This window comes from Eubalaena glacialis, chromosome 5 (assembly GCF_028564815.1).
Source record: "Eubalaena glacialis isolate mEubGla1 chromosome 5, mEubGla1.1.hap2.+ XY, whole genome shotgun sequence".
NCBI classification, from domain to species: Eukaryota; Metazoa; Chordata; class Mammalia; order Artiodactyla; family Balaenidae; genus Eubalaena; species Eubalaena glacialis.
The window spans coordinates 73877513-73904058 of record NC_083720.1 but is presented as its reverse complement, the minus strand read 5'-3'; the positions used below and the strand labels follow the sequence as shown (position 1 = coordinate 73904058).

Sequence of the window (26546 nt, the reverse complement as noted above, 5' to 3'; positions counted from 1 at the left end):
GTCGTATAGATGTATCACCCTGATCTCTGCCATCATCTTCACATGGTGTTATCCTTGTGTGCATGTCTTTGTCCAAATTCTCCCCCCCACCTTTTTAAAATTAATTTTTATTGGAGTGTAGTTGCTTTACAATGTTGTGTTAGTTTCTACTGTACAGCAATACAGCTATACGTATACATATATCCCCTCTTTTTTGGATTTCCTTCCCGTTTAGGTCACCACAGAGCATTGAGTAGAGTTCCCTGAGCTGTACAGTAGGTTCTCATTAGTTATCTATTTTATACCTAGTATCAATAGTGTGTATATGTCAATCCCAGTCTCCCTATTCATCCCCCGCCCTCTTTTTTAAGGACACCAGTCATGTTGGAGTAGCCCACACCCCAACTTCAATATGACCTCATTCTAACTTAACTAATTATATCTGCAATGACCTATTTTCATATAAGGTCACATTATGAGGTATGCGGGGTTAGGACTTCAGTATATGAATTTTGGGACAATTCAATCCATAACACCAGCCTCTGCACATAGAACTTCTGTCTGGAACATTCTTGCCTCTCAAATAACCTCCAGCCTCCTTTCCTGGTTGGATTCTACTTATTTATTCATTATATGTATTGAGTGCTTTCTGTGTGTCAGGGCCTCTTCCGTCCACAGGGAATACAACAATGATCAAGGTAGGAAAGACTCCCTGCTCTTACAGAGCTTACATCTAGTGCAGAAAACTCAAACAAGTATGTAAAATTATGTATCAAGAGTATATGCCAGATGTGGTGGTAAGTACTGTACAGAAATGTAGAGCAGGGTAGGGGCCTAAAAATTCTTGAAGTGGGCAGGGGAGTTGAAATTTTAAATAGAGTAATTAGGAAAGACCACCACCTTGAAAGAGATGGTGACGATTGAGCAAAAACTAAAGGAATAAGGGAGTAAGACATGCTATATTTGGGGGAAGAGCTTCTTAGGCAGAAGGAACCAGTGCAGACATCCTGAAGCAAGAGCATGTTTGATGTGTTGTAGGAGCAACAAAGAATCTAGTGTGGCTGGATCCTAGTGCAGGGGGCCAGAGTAGTGGGAGATAAGACCAGAGAGGTTAAATGGGAGGCTATTGCAGTATTTTAGGTAAAGAAATGCTGAATTCAGCTTAGATGTTACTTCCTTGTGGAGTTTTTCCATTGGGGCCTCTTCTGAGTGCTCCAAGAGCACAGAGAATTTCCTCTTAGAGCTCCTGTTATACCACACATTCATCTGCGTGTTCACCCAGGGCAGGGACCTGGTTTATCTTACTTACTCAACATTTGGTCATTTGGTATATTATGGGACTTCATCAGATACTCAATGAATTATTGACTAATTTCAAACCTTACAGAAACTTATTGTAATCCTTGTATAGTTTGATCTAACACTTGTAACCATTTTCTTTGTTTTTGTATTATCTTTTTACCTAGGCTGTTAAAAATGAAGTGAATGTTCCCTGCTTGAAAAATTTTGTGGAGATGCTTTATCAGACTACTTTTGAACTGAGTTCCAGAAAGAAGCATTCATTGGTATTGAGAAACATTTCAAACCTTCATATGTTTAATTAGGAGTTTTAGTAATTGATTTATGAATTTAGTTGTTTTTTTTTTTTAGTAGAGTTTTAAGAGAATTGTAAAAATTGAAATTGTAAAATATCCAAAGTGTAACACAAGGGCAAATTTTACCTATTTTCTCCTGCTCTTTTCAAAACTTTCTATTCTTAATTTTACTAGCTCTGTATTTGATAGGTTATTCAGACTTCATTCTAGGTATTTACCTGTCTTGACAGATGCTATAAATTATGTATTAGAATAAAGGAAAAGTTAAGTGTAGTCTCATATTAAACCATAAATTCCTTTATTTTACATTATAATAAATTGTATTCTGAAGCATTTGATTATTTAGGAGCTATTGTCTGTCTAATTACATCTTTTCTATTCAGAGATTTAAAGCATTTTTTTTCCATTTCACCATCCACTTCAGTACCTTTGAGGGATTTTTCTGTAAATTTGTATGCAGCTTGGAGAAAGTTTGGAGAATTGGACAAATACTTGACCGCTTAAGATAGAGGTATAATAATAATAAACACTGGTTGTGCCAGGCATTGAGCCAAGTGCTTTACGTTCTTTGTCTTACTTTAAGCCTCACAACCCTATAGCATGTGTGTGATTAGCATTCTCCACTTTACATGTTAGGAAAGTGAGGCTTCAAGCACTTTAACATATCCTCCCTGAAGTCACACACCTGATGAATAGAAAACTGCAACATTAATGCCGGTCTGTCCTCTGATCCCAGGGCCACTGTACTGGTTAGAGGAGGAATGGGTCTAGGGAGAAATAGTAGCACATTTCTCACTTGGGGAGATGTGATAGATCAGGAAATTGTTCTTATAGAAAATCTACCCTTTATCATTCTTTGTTAGATTACTCCCTGAGATCGTATTTTTTTGATTACAAATGGGAAAACTGCTAATAGAAATTTTTTTGTTTATGAGAATGAATGAAATATAATTTACAAGTCCAGTGCTTTTTCATAAAAATGTTATTCTCTTTCTTCTGTCTCCTATAGGCTCTATATCCATTAATTACCTGCCTTTTATGTGTCAGTCAAAAACAGTTTTTTTTAAATAACTGGCATATTTTCCTACAGAACTGTTTGTCACATTTAAAGGTAAGACTTAATCTCATTTCTGACCTGTAAATACTGACTGTAGTATATTCACTTATGCATATACATTGAACAGTATATAATAAAACTTTTAGTACTATAGTTCATTTGAATGGTGATACTTTAACGTATTCCTTTTCTTATACATACTTCATTCCTTCTATAGGGAATCATGTTATAGACATGAATAAACTGTTAATTAAAAAGTTAGTTGGTCTTAATGAATGCAAAATTATACATTTGTAATGATTGTTTATATTATCTTGGATCTAGCAATATTTGTTAATAAATAAATTCCTTTGGAATTTCAGAGTATTAGTTTAATCTTATAAAACTCTCCAGATGCTTATTTTGCGTTTTCTCTTGAGAAAATTCAGTAATGTTGGCTCTCAAGTCTGAATAATATGAAAAAAGCCTCGATAATAAAATATCAGTAAAAGCACATTTAGTGTTAAGTATGCCCAGCCAAATCTAAAAGTATGGTACTGGATCCACATAGATGTGAAAGCTCCTGAAATGATTCTGACTTGAATCAAGGGATAATTAATTGTTATTAACACTATTTGGCACATCTATGTCCAGTCTCTTAGGATTGAAAACAAAACTGTGAGGTAGAAGGATCATTATCTGCCCAGGATGCTCTGCTGGCAGAATCTAACAGGATCTTCTTTTCTTCTGTGGATTGGACCACAGTTAATATCTGACACAGAACGTGGGAATATTCCTCGTCTGCATGTCATGTGAATGCTTGATTTGAATACAATTTTGATACATAAATGAATATATTTGAATATTTGCTTACATGTTATAGAAACATGCAGACATGGCATTTCGTTTTCTGTTATTCCTCTAAGTTAGGGTTAAGACTGAAAAACTTAAACGTGGAAGACAATGAAACCAAGGCACAGAGAGGTTAAATGAGTTGTCGCTGACCCTACAGCTCATTGTGATATTGTGAGAAATAGGACTGGCTTTTTTTTCTCACTTCAGGATTGCTTCACTGGACAATGTTATCCTGTATATCTTTTTTTTAATGATTTTATATATCATTTTGAAAAATACTTTGATTTCTTAGTAAGGTGTACTAAAATATGTCTGAAAAATATTTTTGGCTATTTTCCTCCTAGATATACATACACTGATGTTATTCATATATGGGTGAGAATTGATATATTCTCTTTGCTCTGTTTATGAAAATTCCCAGGACCAATCAAGCTGGTTAAATTCTTTATGTCATGCAACCAGAAAATAAGTTTTATTTAAGTACATTATATTGTTTCTGTCCTTATTTTGATAATTCATACAGATTTAGGTACTGAAAGGGAATTGATCATTTTCTAGGTAGTATGATTCTTCAAACTTTTAATAACATATTTTAAGACACGCATTTAAGTGTTTCTGGAAGTTTGCTTTGTTTCATGACAATTCATACTTTTCTGTTGCTTGTTGGAATGTTTTTATATATATACGTTTCCACCTAACATATTTGCAGTTCTTTCGCAGTACTTTAACTTTTTTTTTTTTTTTTTGGCTTAAGGCTTTCATTTAAAATGCTCTGTTTTCTTTGAACCCTTACCTCCTGTTAAATATTTCTGGCATATTGTCCATTTTCATTAATGGCTGTGTCAATCTGCCAGGCTAAAGGAGATAAGAGCCACTTAGCATGAATATTTGGAATATAGTTGTCTTGACCATTAACCTTTAACTTACATTAAGGCTCTATTCAGCAGAAATTTTATGACTTGGTTCCTGCTTGTTAAGTTTTAGATACTGTGGCTACGCTACATAGTTGAGGTAAGGAGTCGAGCATTCAGGGAAAAACTATGCTAATTATCTGTTGTGACAGGTATCATTTATTTGTTTTGTATACAGGAAAAATTGGTCCAAGATAAAGGTCTTACCTAAATTGATTATGTTTTGAGATTCAAGTAATCTCTTGAGTTCAAAAAAATCTGTAACACTTTTCCGTTTATTAGACCTACTACTCCTTAAAATAGATTTTTATTAGTATTTATTATAGGCTAGATTCTCTAAGTACAGTATCTCATTTAATTCTTACTATAACTGAGGGTGAAAGAAGATAAATAAGTAACCCAAGTTTAGGGAGCCAAAAAAGTGATAGAGGTAGGATTTGCGTCTAATCCATCCAGTTCAATAAAATTTGCTCTTTCTGGTCTACCATGTTACCTTCTAATGTACTATAAGGAACGTTGCTTTACTGAGTATTTTTTAAAATATTTTTGGCTATAATTCTGGGATAGTAAAAAGGCATTATTCCCTAGAGTCATAAGAATAAATATGATGCATTTTCAAGGCACTTTAAGATACCACACAATTTTTTAAAAATTACCATACTAGTTTCTGAAGTTGGTGACCATGAAAAATGGGCATTAGTCTGTAGGTCCATAAATAGCATGAGAGAACATCAGTTTATTTTCACCGAAAGTGCTAAATCTGCTGTTTTTGTCCCAAACATAATTTGGTAGTTTCCCATTCCCCTATCTTTATGTCAAATAAGGTCATTATGTGAAAAATGATTTTAAAGTTTCTAAAGAATAATTGAGAGAGAGAGAGAGAGAGGAGTAAGAGTAGATGCCATGTAAAAATAATTTAGATTTTTTTTCTACAGTGTATGCTTATTTCCTTTTAAAAATTGAAACTTATCTGAAATCAAATGCAGTACTTGTAGAGGAAAAATTAGATAGTTAAAAATTTATCTATTTTCTCTCAGTTTGAGTGTTGTAGATGTATCCCATGATGCCCAAATTATAGAATTTTTTTTTTCTTCAGTGATTCTAGCCACTGTCTTGGACATTTCAAATTTCTTCTAAATAGAGACCTTGGTGAAGAGCTGTCTTGTTTTGTGCTTATTTTCATCTAACATGCATGTGCTGCATCTCATGTTTATGTTTGCTGTCTCACATTGCTTTATTTAGATGCCATCTAACAACAGTATCAGAAAACAAATAGAAACACTCCAGGTGAGTCGTGCTGATGTTACAAAGTAAAATATTGCTTTATCTCCTTTAAGTGTGGCTTTTTTCCCCCTTTACCCATGGCTGCGTTGCATGTCCAACGTATTTATTTAAACCTGCTTCTCGTATTGTAAAAGAAGAGCAGCACACAGCAGAAACATTCTACCAAAAGTTTAATATTAATGTGGTCCCAAGAAGATGAATTTAAGAGAGAGAAGTGATACCGAATGTTGATTTTTAACCATAATCTTCAGTTTTAAAATATTCTGTTTAATTAAAATTAGCTGTTATAAATGATGCTTTTTATAACATTTTCCAATGAAATTCAAGAGACAGCAGCTCAGATTTTGAATATGATTTTGATGCAACACTTTAAAACTTCAATCCTACTGGTTTGAGTTTTAAACAAATCTTTTTTTTTTTTTTGTTCACAGTAGAAAAAAAAGGAAGAAACATTAAAATGATTGCTGCCAAAGAGCATATTTGCCTGACATCAAAACTGTATTATTTAAAATATATAAGTAATAAGAACCTGCTGTTAAGAAAAAAAAAAAAAGAAAAAAGAATTTTAAAAAAACTATTATACGTTAATATTACTGGATTTTATTAATGTAATCTGATTATTCAAATTAGACCAAAATTGTAACTAGGGAATTATGTGTCTTTGTTTAAGGATCAGATCAATTTAGGATGTTTTCATTATTCAGAGATATATAGCAGCATTGCAGTTACCGAATAAACAATTATATAATTTTTTTTTTTTTTTGCTTTTATAATCTCTTGTTCTTTTTTTTTTTTTTAAACATCTTTTTTGAAGTATAATTGCTTTACAATGGTGTGTTAGTTTTTATCACTTTTTATCTTTTCTGGAATTGTTCATTATAAAATAAGTCTGCTTTGTAAAAGATAGTAGTCCATCTTGGAAAGTTTGAAATTCAAATTTTATTTCATGCCAGATACCTCAGCACATAAGATAATCCAAATACTTTATTAACAATTTATATGAGAAGAATTTTTATGTGGAATTGGACTTAAATATTTCTATTATATAATTTATTATATGTTAATTTGTAGTATTCATATTTTGAAAAGATAATTTAACTATGTGAAAGTATTATTTGGAGTGTACATAAAACTAATTGAACTCATATTTTGATATTTGAGACCTTGCATTTAAGTGATAGAAAAGAAAGTACTACAAAAAGCTGGGTTGTTATACTAGTAACATATATTGTGTGTAACTTTATACGTTACTTTAGTTACATTAGTAACAAATTAATAGAAAACTACTTGGGGAGTGTATCTGAAATTTGGAATCGTGGATTTGGCAGTAGAGGGAGAGACTGACTTTGAGACTCTGACCAGCTGAATAGTTGATATTCCATTCTGAATTATATCAGATTTTCATATACATAGATGTACAAAATTATATTTTCTAGTGGTTGTCTTTTTTAAAAACATGTCCAGTGGTAATCTTGTTGCATTGCTTTTAATCATACGTAGTGGATGTCTATTATTCTATAGTCTGAGAAAACATAAAATAGAATGGTAAATTACTTAGTATTTAAAAACTCCCTTTTGTCCATTGTTATATATAAAATAATTGTTTAACAATAAGAAATCTCTCAAACCAGATTAAATAAATGCTAATTTATAGCACTAAATGCATTCTACAACTAATTAACAGATGTATAAAGAGTTTCTCCTACTAAAGGTGATTATTAGCTGATTGTCAAAATTTACAATTAAATCTCATTACATGTCTCTTGTCATTTAAGTACTTCACTTTTTATAATAGCTAGTATGAAGAAAAGGTTTGCTGATCAAATTGTGATTGAAATGGATACTTTTCTGATTTTAAATAATAATGTTCTAATTCTAAATTAAAAAATTAAAGGTAAACACCTGACACTTACTGAGCATTTAACATGTGTTAGGCAGTGTTCCAAGTGCTTTTCACGTAATAACTCCCTTAATCTGTGAGGTAGGTACCGTGTTATCTCCATTTTAGAGCTGAGGAAACTGTTCACCAATTGATCCAAGGATGGGGTTTGGCCAGTCATTCCTAATTTCAGAGTCTATGCTCTTAACCCACCATTCCGTACTCCTTCTTTTAAGTATAAATCACTCAATAATATTTTGTATTATTCCATAAGTGCAAATATCTATAACAACATTTGGTGTTCCAAATTTTAACTGTGTATGAGCTGCAGTGAATTACGGCAAAGATGAGCAATCCTTTCATCATTATGTCAGTATTGTTGTGTGTCCCATTTACCATCAGGTAAGTTGAAGTGTGTATAATGTCAGCGTTCTTAGAGATACTAATAGTATTTTGTTTTGAGAGTATAAGGGACGGCTCAATTTCCTTATTTATGGTTGCTTTTGAGCTCTTTGTACTTACCGTATACCAAATATATACTTACATATTTAAACCTGTTTTAGATTGAATAAAGAAGGGAATGGAGGGGGCTTTTAGTTGTTGACAGAGAATATAATTGATCTTAAATTATTGCAAGTACTTTGATAAATAAGCTTATTTTTATTCTCGTTTGTTTCTAAACAGAATAAAGATCCTAAAATGTCTCGAGTTGCACTGGAATCTTTGTATAGATTGTTGTGGGTCTATGTAATTAGAATAAAATGTGAAAGCAACACTGTAACTCAAAGGTGAGTGCCTTTGTTTTAAAGCATATTTAAAATAACATCTTGGTAAAAAATGCCACACTGATGAATTTTAGTTAACATTACAAATACCTTGAGGAGGAATATGAATTATATTGACATATTATGAAGGATGGGGAGGATATTTTGCTAATGTTTTGTTGATTTCATTCTCTCATTATGACTAAATCTTTTTTCCCTACAGTCGTCTTATGAGCATAGTGTCAGCACTTTTCCCAAAAGGGTCACGTAGTGTGGTTCCTCGTGATACACCTCTCAATATATTTGTGAAGATTATTCAGTTCATTGCTCAGGTGAGTGCCTCACCTCATAATACCTATATACATGTAAATTGTAAGAGTGACTTAGAGTCATAGAATTTGTTACACATCTAAAAGCATGATCACAAAACATTTATTAATACTGAATAGTGAAAAATAAAAGTATGCTTTAAAAAGTAAAAAATAAATGATACTAATGATTTTTGTGTGTGTGCAAAATACATTTAGATGATTGATCTACACACTTGGAAAGGAGACTCACAGGAGGAGACACTTAATTTAGGAAAAGTCAAGAAAATGTCTCATAATCCTCCTCTTGTCTATTTACTAATTAGTTCCTGAGTGTCTTGAAAAGATTTTGGAACATTGTTTTCATAACCTGCATTAATCTAGGTTCTCAGGTACAGACACTAGAGTCCGTGGTAGCTAGTTGAACCCAAAGGGGTCTTTTAAGGAATAGAGGGCGTTCACAGAATCACTCATAGGACTGAAGAAACAGATTCTAGCCGAAATGGAAATCCAGAGGAAACTACACCATCGGGCTACCAAGGAAGCTGCTGCCTCTGCCACAGTCAAAAACCTGCCAAATTAGGAAGTGCCCCAAGTGCTTCAGAATCATGTTTCCACCACAATCCCCACCAGTAAAATAGATTCCTTTGCCCCTGTCCTCCCCCTCCTCCTCCCATACCCCAGTTCCCAAGGGTTCCCGTGAGTATATCACTTGACTGGGTCTCAGTCACATCCTGAAGCCTATTGTCCAAAGGCATCCTGGGAAATATTTTAGCTTTCTAGCCTCTGCAGTAAAGGAAGGTTTATTTGAAGAGGATTAAATGGGGGCTGAGTAAGCAAATCCATGGCTCTGGTCACATTCTCTTTTGGGACATCAGCCCTGGAGAAGCATAGGTAGGGTTACCTTCTCAATTTGGGAAAAACACTTTGGTTCCAGAATGTTCATTGAGTTCTCTTTGAACTAAAACTATGACAACGAAGATGACCCATAATGTAATTATTTTTGACAATGAAGAAATAAGGAATATTTAAATAAAACTAATACATTTCTATTTACGGGAGCACAGAATTAATGATAATTAGATAAGAATAAATGTGTCAATAAGATGAATGAAAGCAGATTGTGCTTTAGATCTGTTGTTGAGAAAACTTTTGCTATTTGGTTGCATCCCTTCCCCGAGGGTCGTACCCACTCCCTTTGCTTTATCACCTCACACCAGCACTCCTCCAGAACTATAGAGCTCCTCTCAAACATCAGTTACTCTTAGTTAACTTTTCTTTCCTTGGAGATTACCTTCCTGGAGCCCTGTTCTTTCTGTCCCAGTATGAACTCCCTGCTCTCCAGGCCTGCCTCATTGCTGTTATCGTCATGGGACTTCCTTTTATCATTATTTTGGGAATTCCTTCACTTAGGTCTTGAATATGAGTTTGGCAAATGCGTGTTTGAAACTTCTATCCTGCTGGTTTGGCTATTAAACCAATCATTTGATAATTAAATCATGTATCTATAATCACATACTTTTAACATTAATTCATATGTAGTTTTCTTTTGTCCAACTAGATTCAGGAACTTCTTGTGGGCACAGACCTGTATTGTTGCCATTATTTGTATAATTCTTAACATGATACCTAACTTATACAGGCAGACCCTTGTTTTATTGTGCTTTGCTTTATTGTGCTTCGCAGATATTGCCTTTTTTTTAACAAACTGAAGGTTTGTGGCGACTCTGTGTTGTTAGATGATGGTTAGTGTTTTTTAAGCAATAAAGTATTTTTTAGTTAAGGTTGTACATTGTTTTCTTAGGCATAATGCTATTGTACAGTTAATAGACTATAGTATAGTGTAAACATAACTTTTATATGCACTGGGAAACCAGAAAATTTGTGTGACCTGCTTTATTCCGATTTTGCTTTATTGCGGTCTGGAACAAAACCCACATTATCTCCAAGGTATGCCCATAGCAATAGAAAGTTATAAGGATTTATTGATTTTTTTTTTTTTTTCTCTAGGAACGTTTGGATTTTGCAATGAAAGAAATAATATTTGATCTTCTCAGTGTTGGAAAATCTACCAAAACTTTCACCATTAATCCAGAGGTAAAAAAATTATAATGTAGTAATTTACTATCCTATACAATTAAAAAAAAATTTTTTTTAAGCACAATTTCTGGAATCAGAACTCTTAGGCTCAAATCTCTAGTTAAACACAAATTAAGGTAAATGTTATTTCCTACTTCTTTGGCCTTGTTATTCCCTTGTAAACTCCTACTCATCCTTTAGATATTAAATTTTCAGATTGTTTAAAAATATTTTTTGAAGTAATTGCTTATTGGAATTTAATGACACTGGAGAATGTAAAAAGACAAAATACGTGTTATATTTTCTCTTATTTCTTTTAAATTACTGTGCTGGTCCTCCTCATAATCAAATCCTAAGATATATATTTATGTAGTTAACAAATGAGCTCAAAAGTTTTTGAAGCTTTTTATTTGTAGGATTTTTAAGATAGGTTAATAATTATTTCCAAATTTTTAAAGTGAGCAGAAAAGACTTTTTATAGATGACATGCTTAACCTGGTTTTCAGCAACAAAAATCACATAATGAAAGACGTTTTCTTGATCATTCGTTTTCCAAAGTATTCTCTTCATTGAACAAGTTTATTTCTGAAATTAAGTTTTTTCCTCACTGAAATGCTCATACTAAGAGTAGAAAAAAATGTCAATTGTACCATTTTGTTGTTGTTGTTTTTCTACAGGCTTACTTTATTAGGATTTTCTTCGATCTGTATTTTCTTTTCAGGAATCTTTTTAAGCTTGTGAGAGCTAGTTTAGTTAAAGCCAGATAAAATTATCTATTAATCCACTTAATCAAATCAAGCAAATTGGAATACACTGAAAGAATGAATAAGTGAGGACACCTCTGTGAACCACAGTACATTGTGGAATTTTCCCACTCCCTTCAAGATGTCTTCTATGACTATGCGAAATGACCAACTGATATTAGACTAATATCACCAGTATTATGTCATATGTAAAGAGGGGTAAATCTTAAAACCTTGATCTTATTTAGATAAAAAATATATAAATGAAAGTTTTATTTTCTCCCTGTATTCCAGTGAACCATCTTACACACCCACTGGGATGCATATACCCATTTTAGAGACCACTGGTGTAGGTCATAACTAATGACAGCTTGGGCTGAGATGGTGTGGTGTGGATAGAGAGAAGATCATTTACTGAGAAAAGAAACCCTGAGAAGATACTGAGTTTGGCGGGGAAGAGGGCATTTGGTTTGAACATGCCAAATCTGAGGCATCTTTCTGACATCCAAGTAGAAGTGTCAAATTGGTCTGAGGGCCCAAGTTCAGAGGAGAAGTAAGGCTTAAAATTAGCAGGCGATCTGGTATGGGTGGTAATTGAAGCCATGTAAATACATGAAATTACTTTGGGAGAGAATACATAATGATAGGAAAAGGCAGCCTAGGAACTTGCCTTGAAGCAGTCTAACATTTAATATTCAGATAAAGGAGGGTAAATTTGAAATGTGGACAGAGATGACACAGTCAGCAGTGGCACAGATGTATCCAAGGAAGGGAGGGTTTCAGGGAAGAAGGAATATTTGACAGTGTCCCATGCTGCTGAAAAGTCAAATAGGATGCAGGAAAAATGCCCACTGTTTTGAGCAGTATTGTCGCTGATGAGTGAGAGGGAAGTATTATGGGGAGGGCTCATTCCATTAAGATAGTTGAGTATAGTTAACAGGAATCAGATATATTCAGTTAAAAGGGAAATGCTGAAGATGCAAGAAAGCGAAGGGAGAATTGATAGTGTAATTTCCTGATAATGCAAGAGCGGGTGGGATTCTAATAACTAGGAATACCAGCACCCCTCGACTGTAACAGGAGCAAAGTAGAGGAAGAAGAGGTGCAGATATAAGTAGATCAGTGTGTTTTGTAGTGAGAGGTTGAGGAAGGTTGATGGTTTTTTTCTGACCGTGAAGTGGGTGACAGATCATCTGCTTACAGGGGGGAGAGTATGGTACCAGGGTAGGAGAGTTGAGGAAGGGATGGAAGAGGTTTGAAATAAGCTAGAAAATAAGAGAGCCAGTTGACCTCATAAGTGAATGGGTGGCCCTTGGGAATTTGATATTAAAGCACACTCCAGTGCCTGGGCTAGTTTAAAAAAATGTTGTACGGAAAGGTTTGTGTTTCTTCTGTCCTCCTTCCTCACATCCCCCAGTGTTATTTGATGAGATATTTTTAGCATGAAAAAAAAGGAATTTTCTGACACTCTGACTTCTTTACTTTGAAACTTTTTTCTCTGAAGAGGATGAACATAGGCCTCAGAGTGTTCCTTGTAATAGCGGACAGTTTGCAGCAGAAAGATGGTGAGCCGCCAATGCCAACAACAGGAGTTATTCTTCCCTCAGGAAACACTCTGCGTGTAAAGAAAATTTTTCTCAATAAAACCTTGACAGATGAAGAGGCAAAAGTCATAGGTTAGTGTTAACTGGAATAAGTCAATAATACAGTTTAATATTCTTTTGTGAAAGGTTATGATCAAATCTAAAATGTATATATTTGCCTGTGTAAATGTATACATACATGTATATATTTGCCTATGAAAGTATATATTTGCCTGGTTATTCCAGTGTACAGAGTGATTCAAAAATGAATGCTTTTTTTTATAATGTCCATAAGTTGTTATGTTAAAAGTCTTCTGGTTAAATATTTTCTTACGTGATACTATTCACTGCATTTTGTCCTTCCTTCAAATTAATTTCAGTTGTGTGCATAATTTTTACACATTTTCTCCAATATACTGAAGCAAATTATCAGGGAGAATAGTATGTCAAAGTCAGAACTCCTTCTTTTGTAACAAAAATAAGCTAATGTAATTTAAAGGTTGATAGGCTTTTATTTTTTTACAGAAAATAACTGTAACTATTCTTTATCTAATTTTTGACATTTTATAACTGTGAGGTTCCCCCCCCCTTCCCAGGAATGTCTGTGTACTATCCTCAAGTGAGAAAAGCGTTAGACAGCATTCTCAGACATTTGGACAAAGAAGTTGGGAGACCAATGTGTATGACTAGTGTGCAGATGTCTAATAAGGAGCCTGAAGATATGATTACGTATGTAGTCAATTATTTCTCTTCATTGCTATTTCAGTTTTCATAAGTAAAGTGGGTTGATTCTTGCTTGTTTCCTTCCTTGTTTCCTTCCTTTCTCTTCTGGAGTTCGCCCCTATTGCCATCTGCGGCAGTTTTTAATACAGCGATTCCTCCCACAGGCTCAGTTTTACTCTTTAAAGTGCTGTCAAACCAGTATAGATAGCAAAAGTCATCCTGGATGACAAACAACGTCCAGTTTATTGTCAGTGATGAGGTCTTATACTTATTCTGTGAGCGAGAGATAAATGCTAGTGACCCCAGATGTGTTGGTTTATTAAGTCAAACAAATGCTCTTATTTCCAGAGCCTTGTTCAACAAAAAAAGAAAACCTGAAAATCTCCTGGGAACTGAGGGTGCAGAGGGGAATAATGTATGAGTGGCTTTTTGTGTGAGCAACTGTACCTCATCTCACCCCCATCCCACTGCCAGCACTGCTTGTCAACCCATGTTTTTTTCCCTTATTGTTAGGGACTTCCTCCTCAGGAAGATATATTTTATGGCAACAACATTTACTTGCTAGGAAGTATCTACATATTCTTTATAAGAGGACTTTTTTTAAGGTGTTAATATCTACATTGTACATCTTAGATAACCAAATTGGATATTGGATCTCTCAATTAATGCATAGTTACTATATACCAGAAAATGTTAATATCTCTGAGAGTTTCTCTAATGCGAAGTTTTTTTTCCTGCATTACTTCCTCTGGGAAGTCTTCATCCTTTTTGTCACACTTTCCTCATTTCTGCCTGTAAATTTGCCCTCACTGAGTTCCTCTGGCTGTGTATGTAGGGTCTTCAACGACAGCAGTGTCAGCATTTACTGGTCAGTTAGTTCCTCTGTAACTCCATTAATGTTTGATTCATATTGGGTTGACCAAAAAGTTTGTTTGGGTTTTTCCATAAGATGTTACAGAAAAACCCAAGCAAGCTTTTTGGCCAACCCAATATTTCACTTCCAGTATTCATTTTTCCTTTCTTTGCTGTACTTTAATCTTTGTTGGCCAGTTTCCTCTTTTGATTATCCATTTTTGTCAGATGGATACTCACCTGAGTTTACCCCTGGAGACAAGGAATCAACACAACTACATAATTTGCCATGTATGTGTGAACCGAATAACAGATGTGCAGTGACCAATCATGACAGACTTTGAAAAAATTAATGTGATTAAGTCACTGGGTATGATACACATCTGTTTTTTACATCCTGATTTGTGCACTGAGGAGCTAATAGGGAAGCTTGGCTATACAATTACTTACAGTTAATGGTAACAGAAAATTGAACCACATTGTTGGAGACAGATATTATTTAACTAAATTGTGGTAACTGAAATTCATGCATGTTGGAACCAAGCTGAGAAAACTGACTATATAAAATCACTAAAAGTGAGTAGTAGGTCCATTGCCAGGATAATGGATACTGAGCCAAAAACTCTTAAAACATCCAAATTCTTGTCTATATAAGAATTTTTTTATTGGACCAATTGAAGAATAATTTGGGTAAATATCAGCTTCCCCTTGAAATGTAGACCAAAATAAAAACCAGTATATAAAAGGTTAGATATTTAAAATAAATAAAATCATTGAATAACTAGGGGAAAATACAGAAGAATTAAATTGTATCAAGCCTCTGGAGGAACCAGGGTTTTCAAAACTTCACATATTTTATTACATAAAAATTTTAAATATGTTTGTGTGTGTGTGTGTGTGTGTGTACATTCTGAAGTAAAATAAAAAGACAAGAAAAAACAACTCCAACAGTAGTATATGAGAATGTCTGTTTTCTAAAACCCTTGTTAGTATATGAGATTAAGAGAAAGAAAAAATTTTGTTGATTTTATAGACCCCCCCCAAATAACTAATATTTGATTATTTAATGTCAATTTTATTAGTTTAATAATTAAATATTATCAAAGGTTAAATATTATATATTTAATTCTATTTGAAACAATTATAATATAAATAATTTACTTAAATAATACTTATTATTTAAACATAATAATTGTTATACTTGTTTTTAATTACTGAAAACCTTTTTTGCTGGCTACCTGTGTTTTTTTCCTGAATTATCCATATATTCTTTTCTGCATTTATAAACTGATAATTATTTACTGGATTTGTATATGCTCTTTTTATAATAAATACATTAAACTTTTGGAGGTGGGCTCATTTTCTGTAATAATTTTTCCAAGTTTGCTTTCATTGTCTGGTGTATGTAAGATTCTTCTTATTAAGTCCTCTTGTGATCTGTTTTTCAGGGGGGAAAGAAAACCCAAAATTGATTTGTTTAGAACTTGTATTGCTGCTATTCCAAGGTTGATTCCTGACGGTATGAGCAGAACTGACCTCATTGAATTGTTAGCAAGGTAAATGAGAATTACTGTTTGTGAGGTTACCTTTTATCTCTTTAAATCTCTTTAAATTTCTAATGCACCCCTGTTACTATTATCACTAAAAAAGTAGTGATAAAGACATTTTTAATCCTTTATTTGATAACATTCTAAACTCCCATTTTGTCTTTTACGTTTTGTTAACACTTTCTTCTCACTCATTTTGTGTTGTTGTTGTTGATGAAATTTAATCTCAAGATGTATTTAATGACTTATTTAATTTTATGGCAGAGAGGTCAAAACCTTTCTTTCCCCAGGGAATGAGAGCAACGAATGACTTGATATCCTAAATGTGAAATCCTAAAAGTATCTTTTTTTTTTTTTTTAACATCTTTATTAGAGTATAATTACTTTACAATGTTTTGTTAGTTTCTGCTGTATGACAAAGTGAATAAGCTATAGGTATACATATATCCCCATATCCCCTCCCTCTTGCGGCTCCCTCCCACCCTCCCTATCCCACCCCTCTAGGTGGTCACAAAGCACCGAGCTGATCTCCCTGTGCTATGCGGCTGCTTCCCACTGGCTATCTGTTTTACATTACATGTCCATGCTACTCTCTCACTTGGTCCCAGCTTACCCTTCCCACTCCCCGTGTCCTCAAGTCCATTCTCTACATCTGTGTCTTTATTCCTGTCCTACCCCTAGGTTCTTCAGAGCCATTTTTTTTTTTTTTTTTTTAGATTCCATATATATGTATTAGCATACGGTATTTACTTTTCTTTTTCTGACTTACTTCACTCTGTATGACAGACTCTAGGTCCATACACCTCACTACAAATAACTCAATTTCGTTTCTTTTTATCACTGAGTAATATTCCATTGTACATATGTGCCACATCTTCTTTATCCATTCATCTGTCGATGGACACTTAGGTTGCTTCCATGTCCTGGCTATTGGAAATAGTGCTGCAATGAACATTGAGGTGCATGTGTCTTTTTGAATTACGGTTTTCTCTGGGTATATGCCCAGTAGTGGGATTGCTGGGTCATATGGTAGTTCTATTTTTAGTTTTTTAAGGAACCTCCATACTGTTCTCCATAGTGGCTGTATCAATTTACATTCCCACCAGCAGTCCTCACTCATTTTTTAACTGTTAAAGTTCTTCCGGATTCCCCTACAAATCCTATTTTTAAATTCCTTGCCTTTCCATCTAGTACTGTTTCTTGGGACTTGTATACCATGTTGTCTCTTAACATATGGGCATTATCGGTGTATGACAGCCCCACTGGGCAATTAATTAGTGTGTTAACTCCTACAGTCATTTCTTTAGCACCTAGGGTGATAACCAGGTCTCATTTTCACTTTTTCCTCTTATTGCAGAGCCCATAGCGTTCAAGTTTTTACCTCTTTCCTCTACTAGGCTCTATAAATGAGTAAATAACATGACATCCAAACTTAAATACCAGCTCGCAAAAGTAATTCTAAGTTGAGGTGATGGCCTTTTGAAAAACCGCTTTGTTGACATAGTTGGGATTCTCTTTAGATAAGGGGTCAGCAAACTTTTTTTCTTAAAGGACCAGATAGTAAATATTTTAAGATTTGCAAGTCACGTGATCTCTGTCACAGTTACTCATCTTTGCCACTGTAGTGCAGAAGCAGCCACCTCTGAAGGCTCGTGGCTGGATTTGGTCCTTGAGCCATAGTTTGCTGGCCCCAGCCTAAAGGGAAAACCAAGTGCAAAGACTATCAGGGCAGTGATACTTGGTCACATTGAAAGACGTTTACTGCTCGCTGGGCACTTATCACTAAGTCTTAAGTTAAATTCACAATGGATAAACAGTTAGTAGACCTCTCCAGCAATCTTGTCTGCCTCCTTGAAAACACCTAGCATTTCACACACCCGCGCACTACCTGTCCTCAGTGGTTGTGGGTTGCACTCAGACCTTGAATGGTATTGGTCTCTTTTAGGATTACGAGGAGAAGAAAGGGGTTACTTTGAAACTTTGCACCATGAGATAAATTCATCCCTTCCCACTCTGTCTCTTAACTCTTGCTGTAAATTAGATTGCAGAGTTACGAAGTTCTTGTCAGTGTTAGGGAGGGAAAATAAGTTGTAATTATTTATAATGCTATTCCTTGGGAAAGCAGTAAACAACTCTCATTCAATTCTACTCTTACTCCTCCCACCTCAGTTTAACTCACCTACATCTTTGTGGACGGCAGTCCATATCCCCCACCAAAATGAAGTTGCATCTCCAAGGGGCAGGGATAGAGGAGCCTTGTAAAGGAGCAAACATCTCGACAGTGATTGACAATTTGCTTTGCTATTTATAATACTTTGCTTCTTTCCCCTGTGATATTCACTTACCAATTAGTTTATTTTGGCAGAAAGAAAGATTCTAGGGTCTGCTTACTTTGTCCCCAACTCCTATCGTTTGGAATTGTGATGTCTAAATCTTATTTACTTAGAAATAAAGTAAGCAAACAAACAAAGCAAAGATACACTGTAAATTTGCAGACCTGTCTTGCTGTCTCTAGGGAAGGTCAATTTGTTCTCCTGCCTTAAATTATCCAGGCACCATTCTCTTCATGGCTATACCCCGAGTCACACAGATAGGTGTAAATTCATGGATTTAAGGGATGTTAAAATGACCTTTAAAGCCAGCAGCACAGAGTCAGTCACTCTCCTAGCCCACAGTATCGCCTTTGGTGCCACTATCAGAGACAGAACACTGGGCTGGAGACCCTTGATCTGACCCCATGTGGTACTTCCAGTGCGCTGCTCTAACCGCTGCTGCTTCGTGGCTCACTCCTAGGTCTCTGTAGCTGTAATACATTTTCTCCTCAGTCTCATGGTCAGTTGAATGTTGGCTTAGTGAAGACCAGAACTGAGCTCAGCAGGGCGAAGACTGTGTATCTCCTCTCACGTAAATCACTCAGCTCTCTTCCTCTGTCATTGAGGATAACTCCATCTTTCCAGCTGCCCAAGCATGTAACTGTGGCATACTTTTCAATACACCGGCTTTTCTTTATTCATTCAGGCTCTTTCTAACTCTGATGCATGCGTCTTGATGGTCAATCATGAAAATAATACTCTACAGCCCCAAACGGAAACTCATATTCATATAGTATTATATATTGGTAGCTTCACTGCTGCAGCCATGTTTTATGATTTTCTTGTTTATCATTCTCTTCTTTAAGTTCCATTAAAATCCTTTAACTAATATTAATTCATGTCCTCATATTATATTGATGTCTTTAAAAGGTAATTATATATAGCCTCTCCTATAATTTATTTAGACTTAAACTCTTGAAGACCTTATGGGTTAGTTTGACACATTTTTTTTTTCATTTTCTTTCTAGGCATACCCCATTTATGAAGTTACTCCTAAATTTATTCTCATTCTCACTGTCAAAAATTATTTCTGTTAAACTGATTCCATCTTGATTTGTTGTATTTCTTTCTTCACAGTCAGCCATCTTATGTTTAACTGTAACCTCAGCAGCATGAAAGGAATGATAGAGATAAATCATGTCCTTTCCAGTAAAGGACTAAATAAATATGAGCTAGCGCTAAGGTATTATATGATTGGACGTAATTTTTGATTGATTATAGGATAACATATGGCATTTTAAGGATTAAAGAATTTTTTTAATGTAATTCTGATTTGTCAATCTGTGTTTTCTAAAGTACAGCATTTGAATTATGATCAAACTTATTATTCTGAATTATAGTACAAGTACCAACTAATATTAGTAGATTGACGTGTGAATTTAAATAAATGAATATAGTTTAGCATAAGGATGAATATAGCACAAAAAGTGAACATTGGTTCCTATCTTCTTCTTATGAACCAATTGAGAGGATATATTTTTTAAATTCTTAGTTTTACGTTTTAGATGATAAAACTCTTTGGAAGGTTTTTGAGGTTTGCTAATGGAATTTTGTTCTTGGTAGGCTCACAATTCATATGGATGAAGAACTACGTGCTCTGGCTTTCAATACTCTGCAGGCACTAATGCTTGATTTTCCAGATTGGCGGGAGGATGTTCTTTCAGGATTTGTTTATTTTATTGTTCGTGAAGTGACTGATGTCCATCCCACGCTTCTTGATAATGCCGTAAAGATGTTGGTGCAATTAATAAATCAGTGGAAACAAGCAACCCAAATGCATAACAAAAACCAGGACTCACAGGTACCAAACTCTTTTGTAGTGTCTCTTTGTATGTGGTCAGTGGTAGATGACCAATGATGATGTTAAAACATATTGACTTTCTCAAAAACTAAAAGTTTTATTAGTTTTACTGCCTTTCAAAGTGTTTGTAATCCCTTAAGCAGAACTTTCCTATGGTTTATATATTAAATACATAACATTTGTGTGTCCAGCCTTTCCAACTTTCTTTCTTTGGTAATAATTATTTTTAGTTTTTATTTTTATTTATTTATTTTAAAATTTATTTATTTATTTGTTTGTTTGTTTATTTATTTATTTATTTATTGGCCGCATTGGGTCTTCGTTGCTGCGTGCGGGCTTTTCTCTCTAGTTGTGGCGAGCGGGGGCTACTCTTCGTTGCGGTGCATGGGCTTCTCGTGGTGGCTTCTCGTGTTGCGGAGCACAGGCTCTAGGTGTGTGGGCTTCAGTAGTTGTGGCACACAGGCTCAGTAGTTATGGCTCGCGGGCTCTAAGGCATGCGGACTTCAGTAGTTGTGGCACGTGGGCTCAATAGTTGTGGCTCGTGGGCTCTAGGGCGCGTGGGCTTCAGTAGTTGTGGCACGCGGGCTCAGTAGTTGTGGCTCGCAGGCTCTAGAGCACAGGCTCAGTAGTTGTGGTGCATGGGCTTTGTTGCTCTGCGGCATGTGGGATCTTCCCGGACCAGGGCTCGAACTCGTGTCCCCTGCATTGGCAGATGGATTCTTAATCACTGAGCCACCAGGGAAGTCCCGGTAGTAATTATTTTTAAATGAACATAGAAACTAGAGGCAATTCTAGCTCACATTTAGGTTGTTTCCAATATATTTAAAGCTGATATAATAAAAAATTTTGGTAGCCTTTCAGTTGAGTTATTTGATTTTTTTATCAAAGGCACCAGTCCCCATTTCACATATACAGTATGTGTGCTTCTTAACCGTAAAAGGTGCTCAAATTATTGATTTGTGATAATGTGTTAAGTCATGGAATCTTGGAATATTAGAGCTGGATCATCTAAGCCAACCCAGCTTCTCAACCTTTAAAGAGCCTACAAATCACAGGGGCCTAAGAATCTCTCTTTTTAACAAGCTCCTAGGTGATGCCACGTTGCTGGTCCACACTTTGAGTACAAAGGATACCATCCAATCCCCTCATTTTCCATATAGAAATGTTAGACCAATAGTGGTTTTAAGTGTCAGCTCTAAGGCTTTTACAAAGTAGCCAGAGAGTGATAGAACTTAGGTACAGAATTCCTGTTTAGACTGCCAATTAAATGCTTTTTTCACTATGTGACTATGACATTTTTATAAATTAAATGTTATTTAAATTTCTTGAGCTGAGACAGACCTATAGCCATCATTTTTATGATTTGCTTTACTCTTTAGTAATTGCTTTACTAGAATGTCTATACATACATATATTTTTTAACTTCTGTTTATTTTTCAAGCATGGTATGGTTAATGGAGCTTCTCATCCCCCTCCTCTGGAAAGGAGCCCGTATTCCAATGTATTCCATGTGGTTGAAGGGTTTGCACTTGTCACTCTCTGTAGCAGTCGACCTGCCACTAGGAGATTAGCTGTCAGTGTCCTTAGAGAAATACGGGCTTTATTTGCACTTTTGGAAATACCTAAGGTAAGATTTAGATATCTCATCCAGCTATCTAATGAAAGTACTTAAAAACTCCTTTTGTCCATCCTTATTCCATTTCTGTTTTTACCATGCAAGGATAATGTACTTTATAACAAGATCTTTTTGACAGGGTCTAAGCTCACCCACCTAACTGCCCTCGATTCCATTTGTAACAAATAGGGCTAAAGTGAGTTTTAACGTTTACCTAGGTTTGACGGCTTTTCTTAAACATTCCTAAACTTTTTTAGACATGTGATGTCTTTTTTATAGGGTGATGACGAATTAGCCATAGATGTGATGGACAGGCTGAGCCCATCCATTCTTGAGAGCTTCATCCATCTCACTGGGGCTGATCAGGTAACTTTAATGATTTTGTGCTATTCAGTCGTGTTTTGGAACTTAAGACGTACATACATCCATGAGTTTCTTTTACAAATGTCATGCATTAGAAAGTATTTTTGAAAATGGTAAAGTGCTTTAAAAATAAAAAATACTTTTAAAAAAGTGGCATACACACACATGAAGTGGCACTAGTTTATGCTATGGTCAGTACTCTTCCCACAGAAATAAAAATATTTTATCTTTGTAAAATTCCAACCATTCCAATCTAAAAAGTTTCTCTTAAATCTGAAGTTGCTATCGACTACTGTTTGCTATTTATTACGGTATATAATATTCTTGACCTATATATGCTGGTTAAAGGCTATGGAGAAAATTTTTGTTGAAATTCGAAGCAAAAAATTGTGCTCTGCACCTTCAGTAAGTGTATTTGTTTGCTTTGCCGTGTAAATTTAAGTGCATAGAGTAAATATATAGTATTTTATGCCTGAGTCATATGTAATTTGACTCATTAAAATGAAGAAAAACACTTTGTCAACACATACATAAGAAAGCTGATGCCAGCTTTCTTAATTTGGCTTGGGGGAAGAAAAGGTCATATATCAAGATTTCAAAACTGATGTAAGAATAACCATCACACTTTACTACTTGAAATTATTTTCTTCCCGTTTTGGAATACCTGGACAAGAGGTTTCTGTGCTTTCCACGTAACACTTGGCTCTCATACCTCATGAGTTATATGTAACCAAGAGAGATATTAATAAAATTTTATAAACCTAAGAGATGGTTATAAATCTGTGCAATTTAAAGCATTCTGTTTTAGATTATTAACCATGAATTGAGAAATGGATGGCTCTCTCTAGTGCCTAAAGCAGTGGCTACTCGGAGCGGGTACTTTATAAATATCTGTTGAATGATCGAGTGAATTGGGCCTCTGTTCAGTTTAAGACTCCGGTTTTTGTTGTTGTTTTATTGTCATTGTTGTTGTTTGAATCATAAATAATTTGCTCTGAAGGTAAGTCTTTATCTCTTTCAGTCTAATATTCAGTCTTTGAATATTATTGAGCAAATATTTGAGAATATGTACCTCTGGAGAGGAGCCCATTTCCCCATCTGTTCTACTTATGCATATATAGGGCACATCAGCATGAAAGTTAATGGTTCATTTCTGAGTTCTCTAGCGGCTTCAGTATGCCCGTGAAAGTTGCATATTCATACATGAATTACATAAGTAGTGGTTCTTAAACTTTTTGGTTTATGGATCTTTTTTGAGACTGACACAAACTATGGAATCTCTCTCCAGAAAATTGCATGTACACATGTGCACAAAACAGCTTATATGCAGTTTCAGGAATTCTCTGCTCATATTACCCCTGTTTAAGAACCTCTGTTCTAGAAACTAGCAATAGGCCACTTATAGTTAAAAGCAATTTATATGGCAAAACTTTGAAAGTTGTTGAAATATGCAATAATCAATTGGTTGGTTTTTTTTTTCTCTTCATAGACTACTTTGCTGTATTGCCCTAGCTCAATAGATTTACAGACATTAGCAGAATGGAACTCTTCTCCTATTAGCCACCAGTTTGATGTGATTAGTCCATCGCACATATGGATATTTGCACATGTGACCCAAGGCCAAGATCCATGGATTATAAGTCTCTCCAGTTTTTTAAAGCAAGAAAACCTTCCAAAACACTGCCCTACAGCTGTGAGCTATGCTTGGATGTTTGCATACACAAGACTTCAGTTGTTATCCCCACAAGTTGATATAAAGTAAGTTGTTTTTCTAGTGCAAGTTTTAAAATGTATAGACTGTCAGCCTTCATAAGGTATGCATTTGAAAGGTTCTACAAATTGGAAATCCCATAAATAACACACCATAACATACTGGTATGTGAAGAAGGGAGATGAAAGTTGTAAAGGATCCAGTCTCATTATCCTTTCATTCTTTTCGTATAATTTGGTCTCACCAAATTGTAATCGTTCATTTACTTAATAACACACTGCTTGGTACATAGTTTGTGTCCAGTGAATGAAAGAATTAATGAGGAAATCATCCGAAGATGAATATGGATGTGAGTGTAGATAAGTTTGTAGATAAAGGGTGAGAAGTGAAGGGAAACCGAGTTCAGTGACCTTACTTTTCCTGACAACATTGTAAGGAAGGCCGTCCACTGTGAGGGATTCGTGATAATGACATTGGTTGTAGTTCTGAGGATAATGGTAAAGAGTTGGAGTAACTGGTGATGTGCTGGAGAGTTGACCAAGGCTTTATAACTGCAGCTTAGTCTTGCTCTTAAATTTTAAAGAGAATTTGTTTGAGTTTGAGTTCCTGATTTCACCTTATCCAATATGCCATTGATCAGATTGCGTGGCATGAGTCCTCCTATGATATAACTTGACCATATAAACCCAACACCTGGATAAGCTTAACACCTTCAGCTCATATGAAAGCCTGCACAAACCTGGCTCCTCCAGTCTGTACTTTCTCCCTTACTTTCTATCAATGCTATCCATGTACTCTATGTTGGAACCAAAATAAACCTCTCAGAGTTCACTGAATGTGGTCTGCAGTGTCTATTCCGTGAGCTTTTGTTCACATGAACCTAGAATGCCTTTTGTTTTCTTTATGCTCTGCCCATATCTGACGCATCGCAAATTGCACCTTATTTTTAAAGCCTTCTCTTATATCTCCAACCCAGAGTAATTATTCCTTCTTTTGCATTTGTGTGTATCTATATATACATATATATATATATATAAACATATATATATACACACACATAAATTTTTTTTGTTTTTACTGTTTATATATATATATATATATATATATACACACACATGTTAATTATATGTCTATGTAGATTCTCAGGTATTGTGTATTGGATGCTGGTTTTTTAAAGAAGATTGACACTTGCCACCTTGCGTAACATTTATGAACTTATTTAGTCTCCTTTAATTACCATATTTTAAATTATAAGCCGCTCTCCTACCACCATTCCCTATATCCCCTTTCTGCTCTATTTTTCTTCATCAAACTTAGCGCCATCTGACATTGTTTTATTTCTGTATTATATATCTCCCCTAGCACACATGATGGCAGTGATTTTTTTTTTTAGCAGGTTTCTGTTTTTGTTTTTTTACTGCTGTCACAGTGCTCTGAACATTTTTAAGATACTGAGAAACTGTTGACGAATCAGTGAAACGATATGTATTATTTATCAATAGATTATAAATCTATTGAAGGTGAGGACTAAAACTTAGTATTTTTCCTGTCTTTGTTTTGCTCTCAGTCCTTAATCCCAACAGAATTTTTGGTATTTGGAAAGATTTATGGAATTGTTCCAGAATATTTTATTGGTCTAATCTCTCAAAACAGAAATTTGATAGAAGCCTTAAAAATGTAGATATTCTAGGGGAGGGGCAAGGGTAAGCTGGGACAAAGTGAGAGAGTGGCATGGACATATATACACTACCAAATGTAAAACCAGTAGCTTGTGGGAAGCAGCTGCATAGCACAGGGAGATCAGCTCGGTGCTTTGTGACCACCTGGAGGGGTGGGATAGGGAGGGTGGGAGGGAGGGAGATGCAAGAGGGAAGAGATATGGGGATATAAGTATATGTATAGCTGATTTACTTTGTTATAAAGCAGAAACTAACATACCAGTAAAGCAATTATACTCTAATAAAGATGTTAAAAAAAAAATGCAGATATTCTTTGACTCTGCAATTCCATTTTCAGGAATTTACTCAAGAAAATAATAAAACATTTATTATAATTAAGCATATATTCAAATGTATAGTGTTGTGTATAATAGGGAAAAATTACTATTAGCTAAAATATCTGACAGTGAAAGTGTGATGTATAAATCATGATAATCTCTATGATATAACATATGGTCATCAAAAATGATGTCATGGAAGTATATTAATTTACATGGAAGATGTTTAAATATATATGTTAAGTATAAAAAGCACGTACAAAACAAATGAAACAGTATTATTCAATTTTTATAAATTAAAGAGATGTATTTATGCCTTTATTTTAATGTATATGAATTGAAGATATGTAGAAGACTATACAGTGCTTATTTTGGCATAGGATTAAAGGTGATTTTCATTTTGTTTTCACTTTTTTTTTTCCTACATTGAGCATGTATAACAAGTTATAAAATGTGACCTGATAAAATATTAACTGTACTCACAGAAATAATAGATTATGTTAACATGATCCTATAATGTGTTTTATTTTTCAATCTAATATTTTATTCA

The 26546-nt window shown here is 34.7% G+C and overlaps 1 protein-coding gene across 3 annotated transcripts in view; it reads left to right on the top strand.

Moving 5' to 3' along the window:
* FRYL (FRY like transcription coactivator) overlaps positions 1 to 26546 on the top strand; it is a 242080-nt gene that overhangs the window by 138194 nt on the left and 77340 nt on the right. For 2 of the 3 annotated variants that reach the window (XM_061192245.1, XM_061192246.1), the window contains exons 1-11: positions 5639 to 5663; positions 8224 to 8327; positions 8527 to 8635; positions 10622 to 10708; positions 12938 to 13109; positions 13613 to 13745; positions 16040 to 16147; positions 20074 to 20311; positions 21753 to 21938; positions 22206 to 22292; positions 23779 to 24047. In XM_061192245.1, the coding sequence (XP_061048228.1) occupies positions 8239 to 8327; positions 8527 to 8635; positions 10622 to 10708; positions 12938 to 13109; positions 13613 to 13745; positions 16040 to 16147; positions 20074 to 20311; positions 21753 to 21938; positions 22206 to 22292; positions 23779 to 24047 (1478 nt within the window). In that variant the 5' untranslated portion in view covers positions 5639 to 5663; positions 8224 to 8238. Of the gene's footprint in view, positions 1 to 1445; positions 1545 to 2583; positions 2686 to 5618; positions 5664 to 8223; positions 8328 to 8526; positions 8636 to 10621; positions 10709 to 12937; positions 13110 to 13612; positions 13746 to 16039; positions 16148 to 20073; positions 20312 to 21752; positions 21939 to 22205; positions 22293 to 23778; positions 24048 to 26546 lie in introns of those variants that run through there. The other variant, XM_061192247.1, reaches the window with a different exon arrangement.